The sequence below is a fragment of the Trachypithecus francoisi genome, unplaced genomic scaffold, assembly GCF_009764315.1.
Source record: "Trachypithecus francoisi isolate TF-2019V2 unplaced genomic scaffold, Tfra_2.0 Lachesis_group12, whole genome shotgun sequence".
NCBI lineage: Eukaryota > Metazoa > Chordata > Mammalia > Primates > Cercopithecidae > Trachypithecus > Trachypithecus francoisi.
The window spans coordinates 103204713-103225619 of NW_022681457.1; the positions used below are offsets into that span (position 1 = coordinate 103204713).

Here is a 20907-nt window from a genome sequence, read left to right on the forward strand (position 1 = left end):
TGGGGTGCAGTGGCACGATCTCAGCTTACTGCAATCTCCACCTCCCAGGTTCAAACGATTCTCTTGCTTCAGCCTCCTGAGTACCTAGGATTATAGGCGCATGCCACCACACTTGATCAATTTTTTGTATTTTTAGTAGAGACGGGGTTTCACCACATTGACCAGGCTGGTTTCGAATTCCTGATCTCAAATGATCTGCCTCCATAACCTCTTACCTCTCAGAAAGTTATCTGGAACACTGAAACCCAATTTGAAAATTGTTTTCATGTGCTGTAGTTGCCATCTGAAACACTTCATGTTTTCCACTTGCTGTTTATTTTATAGAGATTAGTGGCTAATGTTTCTGGTTGTTAGCATTTCATTCCTTTTGTTTTTTCTTTTTTGAAACTGAGTGTCACTCTGTCACCCAGGCTGCAGTGCAGTGGTGTGATCTTGGCTCACTGCAACCTCTGCCTCCTGGATTCAAGTGATTCTGCTGCCTCAGCCTCCTGAGTAGCTGGGATTACAGATCCCTGGCTAATTTTTATAGTTTTAGTAGATATGGGCTTTTACCATGTTGGCCAGGCTGGCCTTGAACTCCTGACCTCTGGTAATCCACCTGCCCCGGCCTCCCAAAGTGCTGGGATTACAGGCGTGAGCCACTGTACCTGGCCCATCTCATTTCAGTTTTAAAAATGATGCTATTTTAGGCTGGGTGGGGTAGCTCACGCCTATAATCCCAGCACTTTGGGAAGCTGAGGAGGGAGGATCACCTGAGGTCAGGAGTTTGAGACCAGCCTGGCCAACGTGGTAAATTCTTGTCTCTACTAAAAATGCAAAAATTAGCTGGGCGTGGTGACACACGCCTGTAATCCTAGCTACTGGGGAGGCTGAGGCAGGAGAATCACTTGAACTAGGAGGCAGAGGTTGCAGTACACCGAGATCATGCCATTCCACTCCAGCCTGGGAGACGAGTGAAATTCTATCTCAAGGAAAGAAAATATGCTATTTTATTTATTTGGGCAATTAAATTAAGTCTAGATTTATTTGTATTATTTTGACTAAATTGAAGAAAATCTATTTACCAAAATGATTACTGAGCTAATTTTTATTTTTCAAACTGTACATATACATTTTATATTTGCTTTTATTAAAAAACAACATTTGGTCGAGGTGGACAGATCACGAGGTCAGATGATTGAGACCATCCTGGCTAACACAGTGAAACCCTGTCTCTACTAGAAATACAAAAAATTAGCCGGGCGTGGTGGCAGGTGCCTGTAGTCCCAGCTACTCGGGAGGCTGAGGCAGGAGAATGGGGTGAACCTGGGAGGCAGAGCTTGCAGTGAGCCGAGATTGAGGCACTGCACTTCAGCCTGGGCGACAGAACGAGACTCCATCTCAAAAAAAAAAAAAAAAAAACCACACACACACAATATTAAAACAAATACTTGTGTACCAAGCAATCATTAAGAATAAAAATATTTCGGCCAGGTGCAGTGGCTCACACCTGTAATCTCAGCACTTTGAGAGGCTGAGGCTGGCAGGTCGTGAGGTCAGTAGATCGAGACCACACTGGCCAACATAGTGAAACCCTGCCTCTACTAAAAATACAAAAATTAGCTGGGTGCGGTGACGCATTCCTGTAATCCCAGCTACTCCAGAGGCTGAGACATGAGAATCGCTTGAACCCAGGAGGCGGAGGTTGCAGTGAGCTGAGATTGCGCCGCTGCACTCTAGCCTGGCGACACAGCAAGAGTCTTGTCTCAAAAAAAAAAAAAAAGAAAAAGATTAAAAATATTTCCAGTAGAGTTGAAGTCCCATATTCCCTTTAGTGATTGCATCAGTCTTGATTTTTATTTATTTATTTTTTTGAGACAGTTTCACTCTGTCCCCCAGGCAGGAGTGCACTGGCACACTGCAACCTCTGCCTCCTGGGTTCAAGTGATTCTCCTGCCTCAGGCTCCCGAATAGCTGGGATTACAGGCATGTGCTAACATGCCTGGGCTAATTTTTGTGTTTTTAGTGAGACGGTTTTCACCATGTTGGCCAGGTGTGAGCCACCGTGCCTGGCCTATTTTGATTTTTTAATTTAATTTAATTTAATTTAACTTTTTTTTTCCCCTGAGACAGAGTCTCGCTCTGTCATCCAGGCTGAAGTGCAGTGGTATGATCTTGGCTCACTGCAACCTCCGCCTCCTGTGTTCAATCAATTCACTTGTGTCAGCCTCTCAAGTAGGTGGACTGCAGGTGCGTACCACCATGCCCGCCTGCTTTTTGTATTATTTGTAGAGACAGGGTTTCTCCATGTTGGCCAGGCTGGTCTTGAACTTCTGGCTTCAAGTGATCCACCCATCTTGGCCTCCTAGAGTGCTATGATTACAAGCATGAGCCACTGCGCCTGGCTTCAGTTAATTTTTATAATTTAAGACTAACATAAAAATCAGCTTATGGCAATAGTGATTTTTGTTGTTGTTGTTCCAGGTTTGTTCCCCAGAAAAATGTATTTTCTTTTTACCTTTTAAAAATGTAATGTAGTTGGCAATAGCGGTAGTAAACTTTTTTAAATATTAGAAGCTAAAGAGCCTGCCAAATTTCTGTGGCGTTCGAATGTTTTAGACTGGTGTTAATGTCTCTTGGGTGTATGTTTTGGAAATTGTTTTCTATAGCCCCACTAAAGAATAAACAAACTCTAGGCACTTAAGGTACCTTTTGATTTCTCTATCTCAGCAGAACCTTCTAAGTCTCAGACACGTAAACCCAAGTGTGGCAAAGGAACTCACTGCTCTCGAAATGCATATATGTTGGTTTATAGACTGCAAACTCAAGAAAAGCCCAACACTACTGTTCAAGTTCCAGGTAAAGCAGTTTTCCAGGATTATATCAGGCAGATGTTTTAGAATGCCATACTCAAAGATTAACGATAACTAATGGATTGCTTTTAGTTATTACGATGAATTGATTCCATAAGCTGAATGTTGGTGAAAGTAAATATCAATTGCAAATTTACTTTTAAAAAATGAGCTTCTGAAATAAAGCAATGCAATTATTAAAAAATAAGAAAGTAATCAAAACATGTATTTAAAGTATAATTTGGTTTTAGTTTGTTCAGTTTATAGAGTATTTGTGAATTTTATTCATTTATCTGTAGATTTTCTAGACTTCATAATATAAAAGGTAGAGTTGTTGCTGCCCTGAAGACAGTCTTAGTCATTTTACTCAGCACTTTTCTAAGTTTGGTGGCATCATCTATTGTTTTTTTATTTATTTATATTTTTTTGAGACAGAGTCTCACTCTGCCACTGGGACTGGAGTGCAGTGGTGCAGTCTCGGCTCACTACAACCTCCGCCTCCCGGGTTTAAGCAGTTCTGTGCCTCAGCCTCCGAGTAGCTGGGATTACAGGTGCGTGTCACCACGCCCAGCTAATTTTTGTATTTTTAGTAGAGACAGGGTTTCACCATCTTGGCCAGGCTGGTCTTGAACTTCTGACCTCATGATCCACCCACCTCGGCCTTCCAAAGTGCTGGGATTACAGGCATGAGCCACTGCGCCTCACCTGGCCTGGCATCATCTTTCTAAAGTGGTGATTTTGAGCCATTCAGTTGTTCTGGGAGGCTGATGATGTCATGGAGAGCTAAGTAGAGGGAATCAAATTAGTATTATTCCAGTGGCTGTCTTCATTTTTACTTCTACCTTCAGATTGGAGGTTTCTAGCAGACAGAGAGACCATAGTTGGAATTTCTGACTGTTTTAATCAGTATTTGATATGATTTAGAGATTAGCATGGTTCACTATATTTGAAAACAAGGATAAAGTTGTTTTTTGACTTTCTGTTTTGAATAGCCTTTCTTCAAGAGCTGGTAGATCGGGATAATTCCAAATTTGAGGAGTGGTGTATTGAAATGGCTGAGATGCGTAAGCAAAGTGTGGATAAAGGAAAAGCAAAACACGAAGAGGTTAAGGAGCTGTACCAAAGGTTACCTGCTGGAGCTGGTCTGTAAGATATTCTGGGACAGCACTGTTGCCATTAAGTGCCTTGTTTTTTTATGTTCACAAATGTATATGAAGAAACTTTCTCAAACTTACTCTTTCTAATAACCCACTAAAGCCAGCTTAAACACTCTAAAAGTACTTTGTAAACCGACAATAACTTGATGTGTAGCATTCCATATTATTTCATTACGTTGTACTTCTAAAAATGGGAAGCTGTTAATAAATTATAACATTTAGGTCAGCACTTTGCATCCATGAGTATTGTAGATATTTCTATTTTGTGAGATATTAACTTGTTTAAGAAAAATCCGATTGGATTACTATGGAAAAAGCAACTTGCCTGTTCTGTTTCTTTGCATACTTTGTGACCTGACAGTTTTAACAGACATTCTATTATATGAGTAGTTTTTTTTTGATACTATTAACTTGAAGTTTAATACCAAATATTATGCTAAGAGGAGAAAAGCTTTCTGCTGACCCCTGATTTCTTAGAAATTTCCTACATAATCCAGCTTATCCCTTTTCTGTGTGTTTATTCAGGTTTACCTGGTGTCTCAAAATGAAACCAAATTAAGCCTTTTTAAAGGCTGATGTGCCATTTGTATTAAGTTATCTTTGTCATTTCAAAGACATGAATTTCCCAAGCCTAATTCCTACTTAAGGAAGAGAGACAATTTAGTCCTTACTTTTAGAAAATAAATACTTAAGCATAATTGTACTTGTGGTTTGTCTTTTTAATATCTTAATTTTCCATTACTAGTATAATTTTAAATAAAATGTAAACAAAAATTGCTAAGTCTACAAGAATAGATTTTAACTGAATTTTAATTTGATTCTGACCCTTCTTTGTAATCTGTTACTTCAACTCTGTCCAAGGGTTGGGATTATCCTAAAGAATTAAACTGACCTTAATTTAACTGGAAATGATTTGGGAATAAACCCATGATTCAAATCTCTAAATTTATAAGTCTTTGTTCAAAGGTGTCGGGACCTAGAAATCTATTTTCCAAACTTTATTCACGGTTTCCTGTGTCCACTGGACAAGAGAAAGGGACTTAACTGGGTCTAAAGCAAAATACTCATTTGAACCACTCTTTAGAACTATGGAGTTCAAAGATGTTATGTGTCAAGTTGGCACTGTGCTTCCTTTGGTGTTTTCATTCAGCATACAGGCACCTTATGTTCTTAGAATATGCTTATGTTCTTAGAATATTTCTCTGTGTTATTTATACTTTTACCAATTATGAGCTATATAATTATTTTCCATTTGCAGTAAACTTATATTGTAGAAAGTCCACATTGTAAAATTATGTAGAATCTCAAAGTTAATGAGCGTGGTTTTGTGCTGGCAAGAGAAATCTTTCGTTATGCCTTTTCTAAATTTTATTACATGTTTAAAGAAAGATCACTTACCCTAAAATTTAAGCCTCAGTAGGAACATGCTTTTGGCCCTTTTTATTTCCATTGAAATATACTTTAAATTATCTCTAGGTAAAGTGTTTCAGATGTTTTTGATGCTGTAATTGTTCTAGACCATATAACTTTCCTAAGAAAATGTGTCATGTTCAAAATCCAGGTGTTTTTTTTGTTTGTTTTTTGTTGGCTTTTTTTTTTTTTTAAGAACTTTAAACCAAAATGTGTATTTCCCTGTGGTAAATATTTTAATATTTTGCTTTCCTCATCAAATGCTGAGGTTTCATACAGTCCGGTATCTCCAGCTTGATAATGGGAGAGTTCTCCCTCATTTGGAGTTGATTATATCCATGGCCTTTGGAAAGCAAGCCTTGTAGTTTACTGAATCACAAATACTAGGGAATATATTTGAGGGGCCCACTCAGAGTCTTTTTCTAGTGCAGAAACATCTGTAGTGTAAAAACTTTGCCACAAGCAGAATCTGCATGAGACTTGTGCTCCACTTGTATTCTCAGGCAAGCTCTTGGCAGAGGTCAGTGCAACTCTTAATGATGATAGAGACTGAAAATGGAAAGAAAGACAGACTTCTGTGACCATAGTCACTCTTCCCTCATGGAGCCCACAGTGCACTAAAGTGAAATCTGGATAACTTGCTCAGTTAGTAATAAGCATGGTATTAGATTAGAATTATAGGCCTGTTCTCTGCTGTCTTCCTCCTCTTACTATAAAACCATACGTAGTTTTTCTAATTATTATATCTTTCATTAAATTTATATTGAACGATTCAAAAACCAAAACAACAAGCTTTCCTTGGGAGTTTTCTGTGAGATTGGAAAATGTTGTCTTTCCTTTGAGCCACATTGTTGCTGGACAGTCAGGGCCACAGTCACCCTAGGCTTTGAATTCCTGCAGACATACCCTGGCACGGAGGGCTTTGTGCATTTTTAGCTTTCCTAGATTCCTTTCATTGTGAGGGCCGGGATTCTTAGGGTGTTTTCTTTCAGTTGGCAATAACAGATACTGCTGTCTGTCCGCTCCTGCCCAGCTGCTGGGGAGACTAGAATGCCTAGTGACTTATTCTTGAATGTTGCTCTTTATCACAATCCTGTTTTTTCTCCTCTGATAGCCTTTGTATTACTTACCATTTTAATCTAATTGACTGTCCTTGGGAAAAGATTAGAGTATGCTAAGGCCTTTATTTTGCTCTTGGAAAGGGATCATTTATCTTTGCATTCCCCAGATACCCAGCGTACTCTATCCCTGGCAGATTAAGCTTGATAAATGGCAAATAAAGTCGGGAGGCATTTTGAATGCAATTAGCCTTACCATGATATACTGTAAAGTGCTGCAGCTGTGTTACATATACTGCGTCTTAAGGTCTCCTCCTTTTTTTTGAGGTGGAGTTTTACTCTCGTTGCCCAGGCTGGAGTGCAATGGTGCAATCTCAGCTCCCCACAACCTCTGCCTCCCAGGTTCAAGTGTGATTCTCCTGTCTCAGCCTCCCGAGTAGCTGGGATTACAGTCATGTGCCACCATGCCTGGCTAATTTTGTGTACTTTTAGTAGAGATGGGGCTTCTCCCTGTTGGTCAGGCTGGTCTCAAACTCCAGACCTCAGGTGATCCGCCCGCCTCAGCCTCCCGAAGTGCTAAGATTACAGACGTGAGCCACCTCGCCCAGCCAAGGTCTCCTCTTTTATATAATAAGGTTGTGTAAATGTATCATTAACTTTTCCATATCTCTTTTCTTCCAAAAAGCTCAAAATGCTTCACATAGCTTATCTTTTATACTCAACAACATCCCCATGAGGTAGGTAGAAGGCAGGTATTATTACCTTCATTTTACAAATAAAAGACCGAAAACAGAGAGAGTTTAAGTGACTCGCTCAGGTTCATTTTCTTGGTGGCAGAACTTGGATTAGACCGTGACCTCGACTCACAGTCCTGTGCTCTTCCTCTGGAGTCACTTTTGATTTGACCAGTCAGAAGACTCTCAGTCGATGATGTACAGTGCCAAATTTTGTTTTCATAAAAATTGAAATGGTTTGCTGTAAAATTAAAATGGGAGTTAGTTTTCTAGACATGTAACTCTCTGGGGAGTATAAAACTGGTCACAATGGGCTTCGTTGAAGTATCTGTCCCTCAGATCTCATCAGAAGGAGTATATAATACAAAAATATAAATTCAACCTCTGTATGTTTTCTTCTATGTTTTATGCTGGGACTCACTGGAGATCTTTGTAAGTAATCAAAGCTGGCCCTTTATCTTTGATTTTGGCTTATAGGGAATTCTAGGGACTTCCTTTCCCCAAATTAAAACTCATTTTGAGGTGTTTGGTTTTGTCTTTTAATTTTTGCAACTTCAAAATTGATGACGACTCAGTTCTAGTATACTTTGTCCTGGAACTTGTTTAAAATAGGTTAGTTTCTTGAAATAAATAATAATATAACGAATAGATGATGACTTGGATTTGGGTGGGGGAATTAAATACCTTTTCAAAATTGCCATCAGTGTCATCTTGGATAAAGAAAGTTCAGTGGTTAAAAGGGTCTTCTGAAGTGTGGTCATAGTTGGTGAGGTTAATTTCTAACTTAGAGTTCAGCTTGGCTTCTCATTTTAATTTTCAGATGTATATCACATATATGTGAAAAGTAATGACAAAAATAATTTATGAAATAAACATAGTAGGGCATGAGGTTGTGTTATTTGTGAGGCAGCAGTGGAGCATGACTTGTAGTCAACAAACATGGGTGTCTTGATCCAAACTCTGCTGTGCTATTAGGCAAGACTCTATGTGGATGCCTCTTGTAGAATGTGGTTAATAATACCAGCCGATCTCATAGGGCACTGTGCAGACTCAGCATTACGGTGCAGAGCTCCTTGAACTCAGAGGAGTGGCACTTAACTGGAGCTTTGTGTTGTACTTATCAAACATCTTCCCCCAGACAATGATTCTTCTGATTCTGCTAACTCTGGACAGAGTTTGCATTGTCTTTTGAAAAAAATGAATGTATCACTTAGTCCAAAAACTGTAAAAATACATAGGCTCTTTCCGATGCTTGCTTTCTCAGAGCCCTATGAGTTTGTCTCTCTGGAATGGCTGCAAAAGTGGTTGGATGAATCAACACCTACCAAACCTATTGATAATCACGCTTGCCTGTGTTCCCATGACAAGCTTCACCCGGATAAAATACCAATTATGAAGAGGATATCTGAATATGCAGCTGACATTTTCTATAGTAGATATGGAGGAGGTCCAAGACTAACTGGTAATTCAAGATGTCCTCTCTGTTTAAAAAAGAGCAGCTCATTAAATCTTCATCTTACGGTCTTTATGAGTGTGGCTTATGATGATTTGACCCAAACTATGCTAGACCAAATATTCCTTACACTTTGCAAAAAGGATTTGCTAAATAAAGTAGAAGTTAAGCAACTGATGCTATTCATAGAGGGTTGGTTGGGGTTTTTTGTTTTGTTTTTTTTTTAACCCCTCTCAGAGCAGACAAAATAAGACCCTTTTGATAAAACTGTCTGGTACTTGAGGCCTTGTCTGGTTAATTACAAGTTTGTGCCTCCATGTTATGGTGACTTCTTTTTTTTTTTTTTTTTTTTTTTGAGATGGAGTCTTGCTCTGTTACTCAGGCTGGAGTGCAGTGGCTCAATCTCAGCTCGCTGCAACCTCCGCCTCCTGGGTTCAAGTGATTCTAAAGCCTCCCGAGTAGCTGGGATTACAAGCGCACACCACCACACCCAGCTAATTTTTGTATTTTTAGTAGAGACGGGGTTTCAATGTGTTGGCCAGGCTGGTCTCAAACTTCTGGGCTCAGGTGATCCACTGATCTTGCCCTCCCAAAGTTCTGGGATTACAGGCAGGAGCCATCATGCCCGCCTGTGGTGACTTCTACCAGTGTCTGAGCTGTAGATGGTTACTTAGTTTATGAATAGAAGCTGCTTGATTCTACCTTCAATATAGAGCTATATATGACCACATTGTATCCATGGTTTTATTTTGTTCTGGCTGCCTTTCTGTTCTGCCTTCTTGAAACATTTTTCTTTTTACATCAGTAGCTACCAACATAATCTCTCCTCCAATTTTCAGATGAGACTGTAGGAAATTACATGACACTTCCCTCCCCAATACACTTTTTCTGAAATTAAGTACTGTTTTCTAATGGTATATAACTTACTGCATAAACCAGATATTTAGCTACATGCTACAGGCCTTCTGTTAAACACCACTGGAGTTTTGTTTCCTAAATTTCTGGGAATTTTTTGTTTTTGTTTTTGTTTTTGTTTTTTGAGACGGAGTTTCGCTCTGTCGCCCAGGCTGGAGTGCAGTGGCCGGATCTCGGCTCACTGCAAGCTCCGGCTCCCGGGTTTACGCCATTCTCCTGCCTCAGCCTCCCGAGTAGCTGGGACTACAGGCACCCGCCACCTCGCCCGGCTAGTTTTTTTTGTATTTTTTAGTAGAGACGGGGTTTCACCGTGTTAGCCAGGATGGTCTCGATCTCCTGACCTCGTGATCCGCCCGTCTTGGCCTCCCAAAGTGCTGGGATTACAGGCTTGAGCCACCGCACCCGGCCTGTTTTTGTTTTTTTGAGACAGTGTCTCACTGTGTTGCCCAGGCCAGAGTGCAGTGGTGCAATCACAGCTCACTGCAGCTTTGACCTCCTCCGGCTCCCATCTCAGTCTTGCAAGTAGCTGGGACCACAGGCATGCATCACCATGCCTGGTTAAGTTTTGTATTTTTTGTAGAGATGGTGTTTCATCATATTGCCCAGACTGGTCTCAAACTCCTAGGCTCAAGTGATCGACCTGCCTTGGCCTCCCAAAGTGCTGGGATTACAAGAATGGGCCACCATATCTGGCCCCTGTTTTTTTTTTGTTTTTTTTTTTTTCTGAGACAGAGTCTTACTCTGTTACCCCCGCTGGAGTACAGTGGTGGAATCATAGTGCACTGCAGCCTTGAACTTGTAGGCTTAAGCAGTCCTCCCACCTCAGCTTCCCAAGTAGCTAGGACTACAGCCACACACCACCATGCCTTGCTAATTTTTACAAATTTTGTAGCGACAGGGCCTCACTATGTTGCCCAGGCTGGTCTCAAACTCCTGTCCTCAACCTGTCCTCCCTGCCTGGCTTCCCAAAGCTCTTGATGGTCTGAGCCACTATACCTGCCACTGTTCTTAATTCACAATGAGTAAACCATGCAGTGGGAAAAGCGTTCACATTTTAGTTGATTCCTAAAACTTCTTTGTGTTTTAAACCAGACCCTTCATTTTGCTTTTCCTTTTAGTGTGCGTTGAAGATCACTTTCATGTGAAGATCATTATTTATAATTATCAGCTATATTTAACCCCTCCACCTTAGAACCTCAGTTATTTGATTATCATCTTATAAAAATTACATGTAAGGCCGGGCGCGGTGGCTCAAGCCTGTAATCCCAGCACTTTGGGAGGCCAAGACGGGCGGATCACCAGGTCAGGAGATCGAGACCATCCTGGCTAACACGGTGAAACCCCGTCTCTACTGAAAAATACAAAAAACTAGCCGGGCGAGGTGGCGGGCGCCTGTAGTCCCAGCTACTCGGAGGCTGAGGCAGGAGAATGGCGTAAACCCGGGAGGCGGAGCTTGCAGTGAGCTGAGATCCGGCCACTGCACTCCAGCCTGGGCGACAGAGCGAGACTCCGTCTCAAAAAAAAAAAAAAAAAAAATTACATGTAAGCCTTGTCAGATACTGTATTTAGATACTTTTAACATAATATAACATTTTCTCTTTCATTTTTCTTTCTTTATTCAGATAACAGTATTGCTGTATTGGTATTTAATTGTCTTAGTAAAATAATTTAGGGTATATATCAGTTTGCCACATTGCCAACATTTGTGACTTTGGTTTAGAATGTGTCTGTTTGTGAAGTGCTAAAAACATTTTCCTAACAGGAAGTCTGTTTGAATGAAATATATTTCCTTTCATTCTTTCTTGCCTGTAGTGAAAGCCCTGTGTAAGGAATGTGTAGTAGAACGTTGTCGCGTATTGCGTCTGAAGAACCAACTAAATGAAGATTATAAAACTGTTAATAATCTGCTGAAAGCAGCAGTAAAGGGGTATGTTGCACAGCATACATTGTTTATGATAAACTAAGAAATTTTCAAGCGGTCATAACCAAGCAGCTCGTTACTTATTAAAAATAGGAAGTTGGGATGTTTAGAAGAAACATGGCAGAGCCAGCTCAAAAGTAAATTTTGCAACGACTGCCCCTGTGGCAATGATAAAGAAAGCTGCTGAGTCCTTGTATTCCATCCTACCATTTGATTGGTGTGATTGGCACGAAGGTAGGAAAAGCAGGATAATATTTAGAATGGAAACAAAATATTAGATCCCTGCAGTTCAGTCGTGGACAGAGAAAATGACCAAAATTAGGAAGTAGGTTAAAAACAATTACATGTACAATAGCTGATGTTGAGTGTTTGTAATTCACTTTAGTTGTTTTTACAGGCAAAGAAGGGTGGACAGTGTTTGGAAATATTACTTGTATGATTTAACATTCTCTCTGTTCCACAGCAACGATGGATTTTGGGTGGGGAAGTCCTCCCTGCGGAGTTGGCGCCAGCTAGCTCTTGAACAGCTAGATGAGCAAGATGGTGATGCAGAACAAAGCAACGGAAAGATGAATGGTAGCACCTTAAATAAAGGTAACAATTTAAACCTATGTGTGAGATTATACCATGAAAATGTAAGTGGACTGGGCACGGTGGCTCATTCCTCTAGTCCCAGCTACTTGGGAGGCTCAGATGGGCAGATCACTTGAGCCCAGCGGTTATGCCAGCCCCACTGCACTCCAGTCTGGGTGACAGAGTGAGACCCTGTTTCTCTAAAAAACAATTTTAGGCCGGGTGCGGTGGTTCGTGCCTGTAATCCCAGCACTTTGGGAGGCCGAGGCAGGTTGATCACTTGAGGTCAGGAGTTTAAGACCAGCCTGAGCAACATGGTGAAACCCCGTCTCTACTAAAAATACAAAAATAATTAGCCAGGAGTGGTGCTACACACCTGTGGTCCCAGCTACTCGAGAGGCTGAAGCAGTAGAATCGATTGAACCCAGGAGTTGCAGGTTACCATGACCCAAGATTGCACCACTACACTCCAGCCTGGGTGACAGAGCAAGACTCTGTTTCTTAAAAACAACAACAACAACAACAACAACAAAAGAAATCCAAAAATTAGTAAAATTGGTTTCATACCCATCCATGTAATTTTAAAGACAACTTTTATTAAACTACAAGCTCTTGACTGGGCACAGTGGCTCACACCTGTAGTCCCACACTTTGGGAGGCCGAGACAGGTGGATCACGAGGTCAGGAGATCGCGACCATCCTGGCTGACACAGTGAAACCCCGTCTCTACTAAAAATACAAAAATTAGCCAGGTGGGGTGGCGGGCGCCTGTAGTCCCAGCTACTTGGGAGGCTGAGGCAGGAGAATGGCATGAACCCGGGAGGCAGAGGTTGCAGTGAGCCGAGATCACGCCACTGCACTCCAGCCTGGGCGACAGAGCGAGACTCCATCTCAAAAAAATAAAATAAAATACAATTAAAATAAAATAAATAAAATACTGCAAGCTCTCACAAATAGCTCAGAGCAAATAAAAGATTTTTAAGCTATTGAAATTCAGCAAGGACTCAGCAACTCACATGTGAAATTTTTCTGTATAACCTATCATGCTTTGGGCTCAAGCTCTCTCTAGTTAATCACATGCAAAATTAATATTAATTCTGTTCTAGGCTAAGAGTTTAAAGAAAGGTTAAGTCTACTGCAAATTGGCATAATATATTGTATGCTCAGTACATTTTGGTTTTAGATTATCTGCCACACTGCCTTTGTCAAGTAAATGAGCTTATACTTCTTAATATTTCATCAAGTAGAGAGGGCAGCTTTTAAATAGCTTTCTGCTTGTAAATTCTTCTGAGTTTCCTATGCTTTCAAATCAGAAATTATGTTATTGTAAATCAAATACTAAATTTAATTTTATAATCAGTGCTTCATAAGATGTCGAGGAAATTTATTACTTTAATGTTCTTGACCTTTATTGAAATATTCTGTATTTTCTGCATTCAAGCATTTCATATCATTTATATCATTATTTTATTTTTTAAGTTTTAATTTAATTTATTTATTTGAGATGGAGTTTCGCTCTCTTTGCCTAGGCTGGAGTGCAATGACGCGATCTTGGCTCCCTGCAACCTCTGCCTCCCGGGTTCAAGCGCCTCTTCTGCCTCAGCCTCCCGAGTAGCTGGGATTACAGGTGCACACCACCATGCCCAGCTAATTTTGTATTTTTAGAAGAGACAGAGTTTCACCATGTTGGCCAGGCTGGTCTTGAACTTCTGACTTCCAGTAATCCACCCTCCTCAGCCTCCCAAAATGTTGGGATTACAGGCATTAGCCATCGCATCTGACCAGTTTTTATTTCTTTTGAATTCTAGAGATATGGCTTCACTATGTTGCCCAGGCTGGTCTCCCTCCTGTGCTCAAGCGATCCTCCCACCTTGGCTTCCCAAAGTGCAGGGATTATAGATGTGAACCACTGAGGCTGGCCCATTTCTATCACTTTATATTATATTTATTTTATTTGGTATTGATCTTCCCATCTCACCACCTTACTTTTTGAGAAAACCAACCCAGTATTAGTTTTAAACTTCTTGAGCTGTGATTAATATTTTCAAACTTGAAGAGTTTTTACTTTTTTTGAGACTTTTTTTTTACTTTTTTGAGACAGAATCTAACTCTGTCCCCCAGGCTAGAGTGCAGTGGCATGATCTTGGCTCACTGCAACCTCTGCCAACATTCCCCACCACCCCCCTCGTTCAAGCGACTTTCCCGCCTCAGCCTCCTGAGTAGCCAGGATTACACATGCGCCACCATGCCTGGCTAATTTTTGTATTTTAGTAGAGATGGGGTTTCACCATGTTGGCCAGCTGGTCTTGAATTCCTGAGCTCAAGTGATCCGCCCACCTTGGCCTCCCAAAGTGCTAGGATTACAGATGTGAGCCACTGCACCCAGCCGAGTTTTTACTTTTGATTAAAATATTTTATTGTGCTATATAATTCACGAACTTAACATCAATTTGAGTTTTATCCTGTCATTTGAAAAAACATACTATAATTTTAGTGATAACATGTGACTTAGTGTTAAGTATTTATTTACTGCTTTTTAAAACCTCTTTATTTTGGGAGGCCGAGGTGGGCGGATCACGAAGTGATGAGTTCGAGACCAGCCTGACCAACATGGTGAAACCCTGTCTCTACTAAAAATACAAAAATCAGCCAGGTGTGTTGGCATGCGCCTGTAATCCCGGCTCCTCAGGAGACTGAGGCAGGAGAATCATTTGAACCCAGGAGGAGGAGGTTGCAGTGAACCGAGATCACGCCACTGCACTCCAGCCTGGGTGACAGAGCATGACTCTGTCTCCAAAAAAAAAAAAAAAAAAAAAGCCTTTTTATATATCAGTGTCCCTTCATTTTTAGTAAAATTGGATGCCATAATAGAAAGTGCCTGCATGTTGGTATAGCTTAAAAGTATTTTTCATGTTGCTTTCAGAGTAATATGCCTCTATTCTCCTTTCCCCATTAAAAAATTTCAAAAGCTTCAAGCAGCACAAATGTGACAAAGTAGAACTTCAAAGCCTTCCTACCAGATACAATCACTGTAAATAGTGGCTTTTTATAATGCAGCTCATATGGGCACAGTTGTACATCTCTCTCTGTCAAAACATTCAGCGCTTTTTATTAATTGATTGCATTTTGTTTTGTGGATCCATTATATTTATCTGATTCTATTTTAATTTTTTACATGAGTATGTACACACAGATGCAGTGAGGGGCCTTTTGTGTCCTGTACTTACATCATTACAAAATTTTCAGATTATTTCTGAGAAGTAAATTCCTAGAAATCTCTGGATCAGAGAATTATAAATATTTATAATTGCCACATACTGACATATTGGTAAATTTTTTCAATATATTCATATTAGGGGGTTCATTTTGCTTGCTTTTGTCAACATAAAGAATACATCATTCACATCAGTTTTGTTTTTTCTTGTTTTGTTTTTTTGAGACGGAGTCCCCCTCTGTCGCCCAGTCTGGAGTGCAGTGGTGCAATCTTGGCTCACTCCCACCTCCACCTCCCAGGCTCAAGTGATTCTCTTGCCTCAGCCTCCGGAGTAGCTGAGATTACAGGCACGCACCAGCACGCCGGGCTAATTTTTGTATTTTTAGCAGAGAGGCGGTTTTGCCATGTTGACTGCGCTGGTCTTGAACTCCTGACCTTAATCTGCCCGCCTCAGCCTTCCAAAGTGCTGGGATTACAGGCATGAGCCACTGTGTCTGGCAGTCACATCAGTTTTTATCAGCCCGATACAGGAAGTTAGACTTAGCAGTGTTGAGGCTTAATGTTTTTCAAAATGTCATTGAGGTCGACCATTTTCTTAGGCTTGAGAAGTTGTATGTGTGACAGAGAGAAAAAGAGGAGACAGAATTATCTGGTCATATCCTTCCTTTGCCCATTTTTTTACTTGATTTTTTTAGGGGTTTTTTTTGGTTGGTTGGTTGGTTGGCCTGCGACGTGAGTTTTCCCTGTGTCCAACTTATCCATGCTATACATGCTACCCACTGGTCACCTAGCAATCCTCTTGGCGCTCAGATTGACTGTAGGAGTGCCAGTGTTCAGGTCACCCTTATTTTACTTTAATGATCTCAAAGTGGAAGAGTGGTAATGTTAGTAATTCAGGTATGTCAAAAAGAAGCCACAAAGTGCTTCCTTTAAGTGGAAAGGTGGAAGTAAGTTCTTGATTTAAATAAGGAAAGAAAAAAAATTGTATGGTGAGCTTGCTAAGATCTGTAGGAACAAATCTATCTGTGAAATTAAGAAGGAAAAAAATTCATGCTAGTTTTGCTGTCACACTACAAGCTACAAGTTATGGTCACAGTGTGAGTTAAGATGGAAAAAGCATTAAATTTGTGGGTGGAAGACTTGAACAGAAATATGCCAATGGATGTTTATGGAGTTTGGTAGTGTATGAGGTTTTAGGCATCCATTGAGGGTCTTGGAACATATCCCTGGACTGATCAGCGGGGACGACTATGTTTGATGATAAAGGTTAAGTCCTTATTTCATTTGTCTTTAATGCTTTTTGTGTTCACCCCCAAAAAGTGTAGGTAGGTGAAAATGACATGCCATGACATGACAATGTAGGTGATTAACTTGGTTCATGACACAGTATTCTCAATACCTTGACTAGAATTAATAGAATTCCATTTTTTCAATTTAAAAAGGCATATTTTCTTGCATAACCTAAATCTTTAAAAGTTAACTGTCATTGAGATGTTCCTCTTTCCTTTTAAGGGAAAGAAATATAACACTTTTTAGCAGAATTGTGTAGGAATCACATGGGTCTAATTTTCAGAGTTTTAAAGTTTTCTTTGTTCCAAATTTTGCAGAGTAGTATATCTGCTACTTTGAACTTTAAGTACACAATAACCACAGCAGATATCATTTGTATTTCTTTTGATTAGATGAATCAAAGGAAGAAAGAAAAGAAGAGGAGGAATTAAATTTTAATGAAGATATTCTGTGTCCACATGGTAAGCTAGAAGCATAAATGAGTTCTGTTTTATTATCCTTTTTTACTTTTAGCTTCTACTGCCTGGCTTTCATGCCAGTGTCTCTCACATCTTACCTGGGAAAAAAAAAATTTTTTAAGTAGAATTTCCCCATATTTAGAGGAAATCATTGGAAAAGAAACTTCTTGTCCCTTGTCCCATTGAAGTGCTTTTGAATTTGAAGTATTGAATTTCAGTTGTTTCCCATGACTGTCATTGTCCAAGTTAAACACTTTGAGAATAGTGCTCATATGTTTCTTCTTCTTCATCTTGTTAGGGCTATCTGTGGTTTTTTATTTATTTATTTTGTCTGTGCAACAAGGTCTCTCTCTATTGCTTTCCTGGCTTAGTGCAGCATCAACATCCTGGGCTCAAGTGATCCTCCTGCCTTGGCCTCCTGAGTAGCTGGGACCATAGGCATGCACCATCACAGCCAGCTAATTTTTAAATTTGCTTCCCACCTTTGCCTCCCATAGTGGTAAGATTATAGGCATGAGCCACTGGTCTCGACTTGGTTTAGTTTCTTGTTTGTGTATTGACCAGCTGCTGTGTACTATGTGCTAGTTTTTTAAAAAGCCAAATTCTAAATCCTTATTTAATCCTATGTATTTGCTCATGTATTTGTTTACTTGGTCTTGGTGAATGCTTACTTCCGATAAGTAGCTTTTACAAGATGATCGTGCAAGGGATTCATCATATATTAGACACAATTTTCTATTCTAATAGCACTCTGAAAGTCAAGCAGGTGTCTGTTTCTCAAAGCTTTCTACTTCATAAGTTCCGCTTCCCACCTTCAAAAAGTCTGAGCACTGAGTGCTGTAGCTTGCACCTATAATCCCAGCTACTAGGAATGATCAGGTAGGAGGATTGCTTGAGCCCACGATTTTGAGACCAGTCCCGGCAAGAGTCTCTAAAAAAAATACTAAGTGGGTTTGGTGGTGTGTGCCTGTAGTCCCAGTTTCTCAGGAGGGTGAGAGGATCAACTTGACCCAGGAGTCTGAGGCTAGAGTGAGCTATGATCACGATGCTGCACTCCAGCCTGGACGACAGTGCGTTACCCCATCTCATTAAAATAAAATAAATAGGACAATAAATTTGACACAGAAAAGTTGGCTTGTCAATGGTTCGTTTTGTTAACCCATGTTCATGCATTTCTTGTTATGTGCTAATTTATTGCTAATATTTCAGATTCCTGTTGATCCTAATAAATTCCTAACTATAGTTCTTGTTTCATCAGTTCACTGTGAACCAGTGGATAATGTCTCACTCTTATCCCTGATGCACGCTGGCACTTTTATATGAAGTGCCGTTGATGACACTAGTGATGGTGTTTGTCACTAGAGTGGTACTAGCATTCTGGATTATCTCACTGCACTTTAGGCCACTAGGTGAGTGGCATTCCCATTTATAGGCCACACAACTAGCAAGCAGCCATCCTGGGGTATGTGTTTGGGTCTTGGTCTCTTGGTCTCCCAAATTCCTCTGTTATTTCCATCGTATCACCCTGTCTGTCTACTGGTTGGTCTTTTACACTACAAGTACACAGCAGAAGAAGATGAGCTGACCTCATGAGTGCTGAATAGCATGAGGAAATAAACAGGGGAAGGAAGTTCGGGTGAATAGCCAGAAGGAGGTGTATTTTTCCAGTGATGCGCTCTTATCACCTTTTCTAACCTTCACAGCATAGTTGTGGACATGGGATTGGTGTCTCCATATTGAGAGTTGAAGCATCTGTGGCAGAATATTGTTTCATGCTTGGTGCTACCACTTGAAACGGTGCTGGAACTTAGATTGTCCTCGTGCTCCTTAGCTCACTGACCTTTGCTCTGCCTTCCCACCTTTTATCATGTCATTTCAGTACTGACAGTTTTGACTACAAAGCATGGCAAAGCTGAATGTCATTTCAGGACACATACTCCACTCCCTAGCCTATCAGAAATTGTGCATAAGAGGCCGGGGGCGGTGGCTCACACCTGTAATCCCAGCACTTTGGGAGGCCAAGGCGGGAGGATCACTTGAGTCCAAGAGTTCGAGACTATCCTGGGCATCATGGCAAGACCCCATCTCTACAGAAACATCAAGAAATTAGCCAGGGGTGGTGATGGCGTGCACCTGTGTTCGCAGCTACATGAGAGGCTACATTGAGAGGATTACCTGAGCCCAGGAGGTCGAGGCTGCAGTAAGCCGTATTCACGTGCCACTGTACTCCAGCCTGGGCGACCAAGCAAGACCTTGTCTCAGAACAAAACAAAAACGAGAGAGTGAGAAAGAGAAAGAAAGGAAGGGAGAGAGGGAGGGAGGAAGAAATTGTATACAAGGGTGATTTTTTTAGGCTGTTATCTTGATCTGTAACTCTAGTGTTTTGGTGCCATACTTTGTTCTCTAATATTTTAAAGGATAAGTTTGGCCGGGCGTGGTGGCTCACGCCTGTAATCCCAGCACTTTGGGAGCCTGAGGCAGGCGGATCACTTGAGGTCAGGAGTTTGAGACCAGCCTGGCCAACATGGTGAAACCCCATCTCTACAAAAATACAAAAATTAGCTGGGCAAATTACAAAATTTGTAATTATTTTGGGCAAAAATACAAAAAATCATGGCGGGCGCTGGTAATCCCAACTACTCGGGAGGCTGACCCAGGAGAATTGCTTGAACCCAGGAGGTGGAGGTTGCAGTGAGCCAAGATGGCGCCATTGCACTCCAGTCTGGGCAACAGCAAGACCCTGTCTCAAAAAAAATAAGGATAGTTTTCTACCTTTGTTTTTGTGTTATGTTACCTGTCAGTGTACCATGTGTCCAGGGTAAAATTTTTCTGGTATAGGATACCTAGCCTTGCTTAGAAATCCACTTTACTCATTAAGTTTCTGTTAAAACCTCTTTCTGGAGGTGTGCTGATGATGTTAGTAGGAGGAGATTATAGTGGGCAATTATTGAATGTTTACCATTTGCCTGTAGTTTTCCACATTTATAAATATTAACTCAATCTGTTTTTGTGGTTTTTTTTTTTTTTTTTTTTTTTTGAGATGGAGTCTCACTGTGTCGCCCAGGTTGGAGTGCAGTGATCCAATCTCGGCTCACTGCAACCTCCACCTTCCGGGTTCAAATGATTCTCCTGCCTCAGCTTTCTGAGTACATGGAACTATAGGCATGTGCCACCACTCCCAGTTAATTTTTGATTTTTAGTAGAGATGGGGTTTTGCCATGTTGGTCAGACTGGTCTTGAACTCCTGACCTCAGTTGATCTGCCTGTCTTGGCCTCCCAAAGTGCTGGGATTACAGGCATCAGCCACCATGCCTGGCCAACTCACTTAATCTAACAACTCTGTGCTATCAGTATATTATCGCATCCATTCTACTGATGAGTAGGTAAACTGAGGCACAGAGAGGCAAGAGTCACCTGTCTAGGATCACCACACTGCAATGGATAGTTTTGCCTAGGTATTTAACTGTCTGTTGGAAATATTTTTTCCGTGAAAATTAAAGAGACTCGTGATAGTGGTTTGAACGTACCATTCAGAAGTCCAAAGCCACTGTTTGTAGGTAATTTTTCTCCACTTCAATTTCTGGTAGGCTTGTAAGATCTTTGTCCCCAGTGTTGTATGGGTTCATTTATTATGCTAGGCACTCTGTGGAAGCCAGGTGTGTCTTGGAGGGGCTTGGTGACTGAACTTCACTAGTTCGGTGCCCCAGCCGGCTTGTTTCACTGGAAATCCCAATGGTGCTGTCTGCTATTGGGCCACCAAGGTTTTTCCATAAGTATCTTTCATTCGCCTGCCTAGAAAATTCAGACCTGCTGTCACTCTTCAGAAGCTGTAGAAAGAAGAGGACTTAGGAGTCCCCGCATTCAAGAGTGGAAAGGTTTAATTCTTCCTGTCT

The 20907-nt window shown here is 40.9% G+C and overlaps 1 protein-coding gene across 4 annotated transcripts in view; it reads left to right on the top strand.

Annotated features, from left to right (window-relative positions):
• USP48 (ubiquitin specific peptidase 48) overlaps nucleotides 1-20907 on the top strand; it is a 111937-nt gene that overhangs the window by 56905 nt on the left and 34125 nt on the right. For 3 of the 4 annotated variants that reach the window (XM_033227934.1, XM_033227936.1, XM_033227937.1), the window contains 6 exons: nucleotides 2710-2838; nucleotides 3824-3973; nucleotides 8455-8652; nucleotides 11371-11485; nucleotides 11943-12073; nucleotides 16949-17017. In XM_033227934.1, the coding sequence (XP_033083825.1) occupies nucleotides 2710-2838; nucleotides 3824-3973; nucleotides 8455-8652; nucleotides 11371-11485; nucleotides 11943-12073; nucleotides 16949-17017 (792 nt within the window). The remainder of the gene's footprint in view (nucleotides 1-2709; nucleotides 2839-3823; nucleotides 3974-8454; nucleotides 8653-11370; nucleotides 11486-11942; nucleotides 12074-16948; nucleotides 17018-20907) is intronic. The other variant, XM_033227935.1, reaches the window with a different exon arrangement.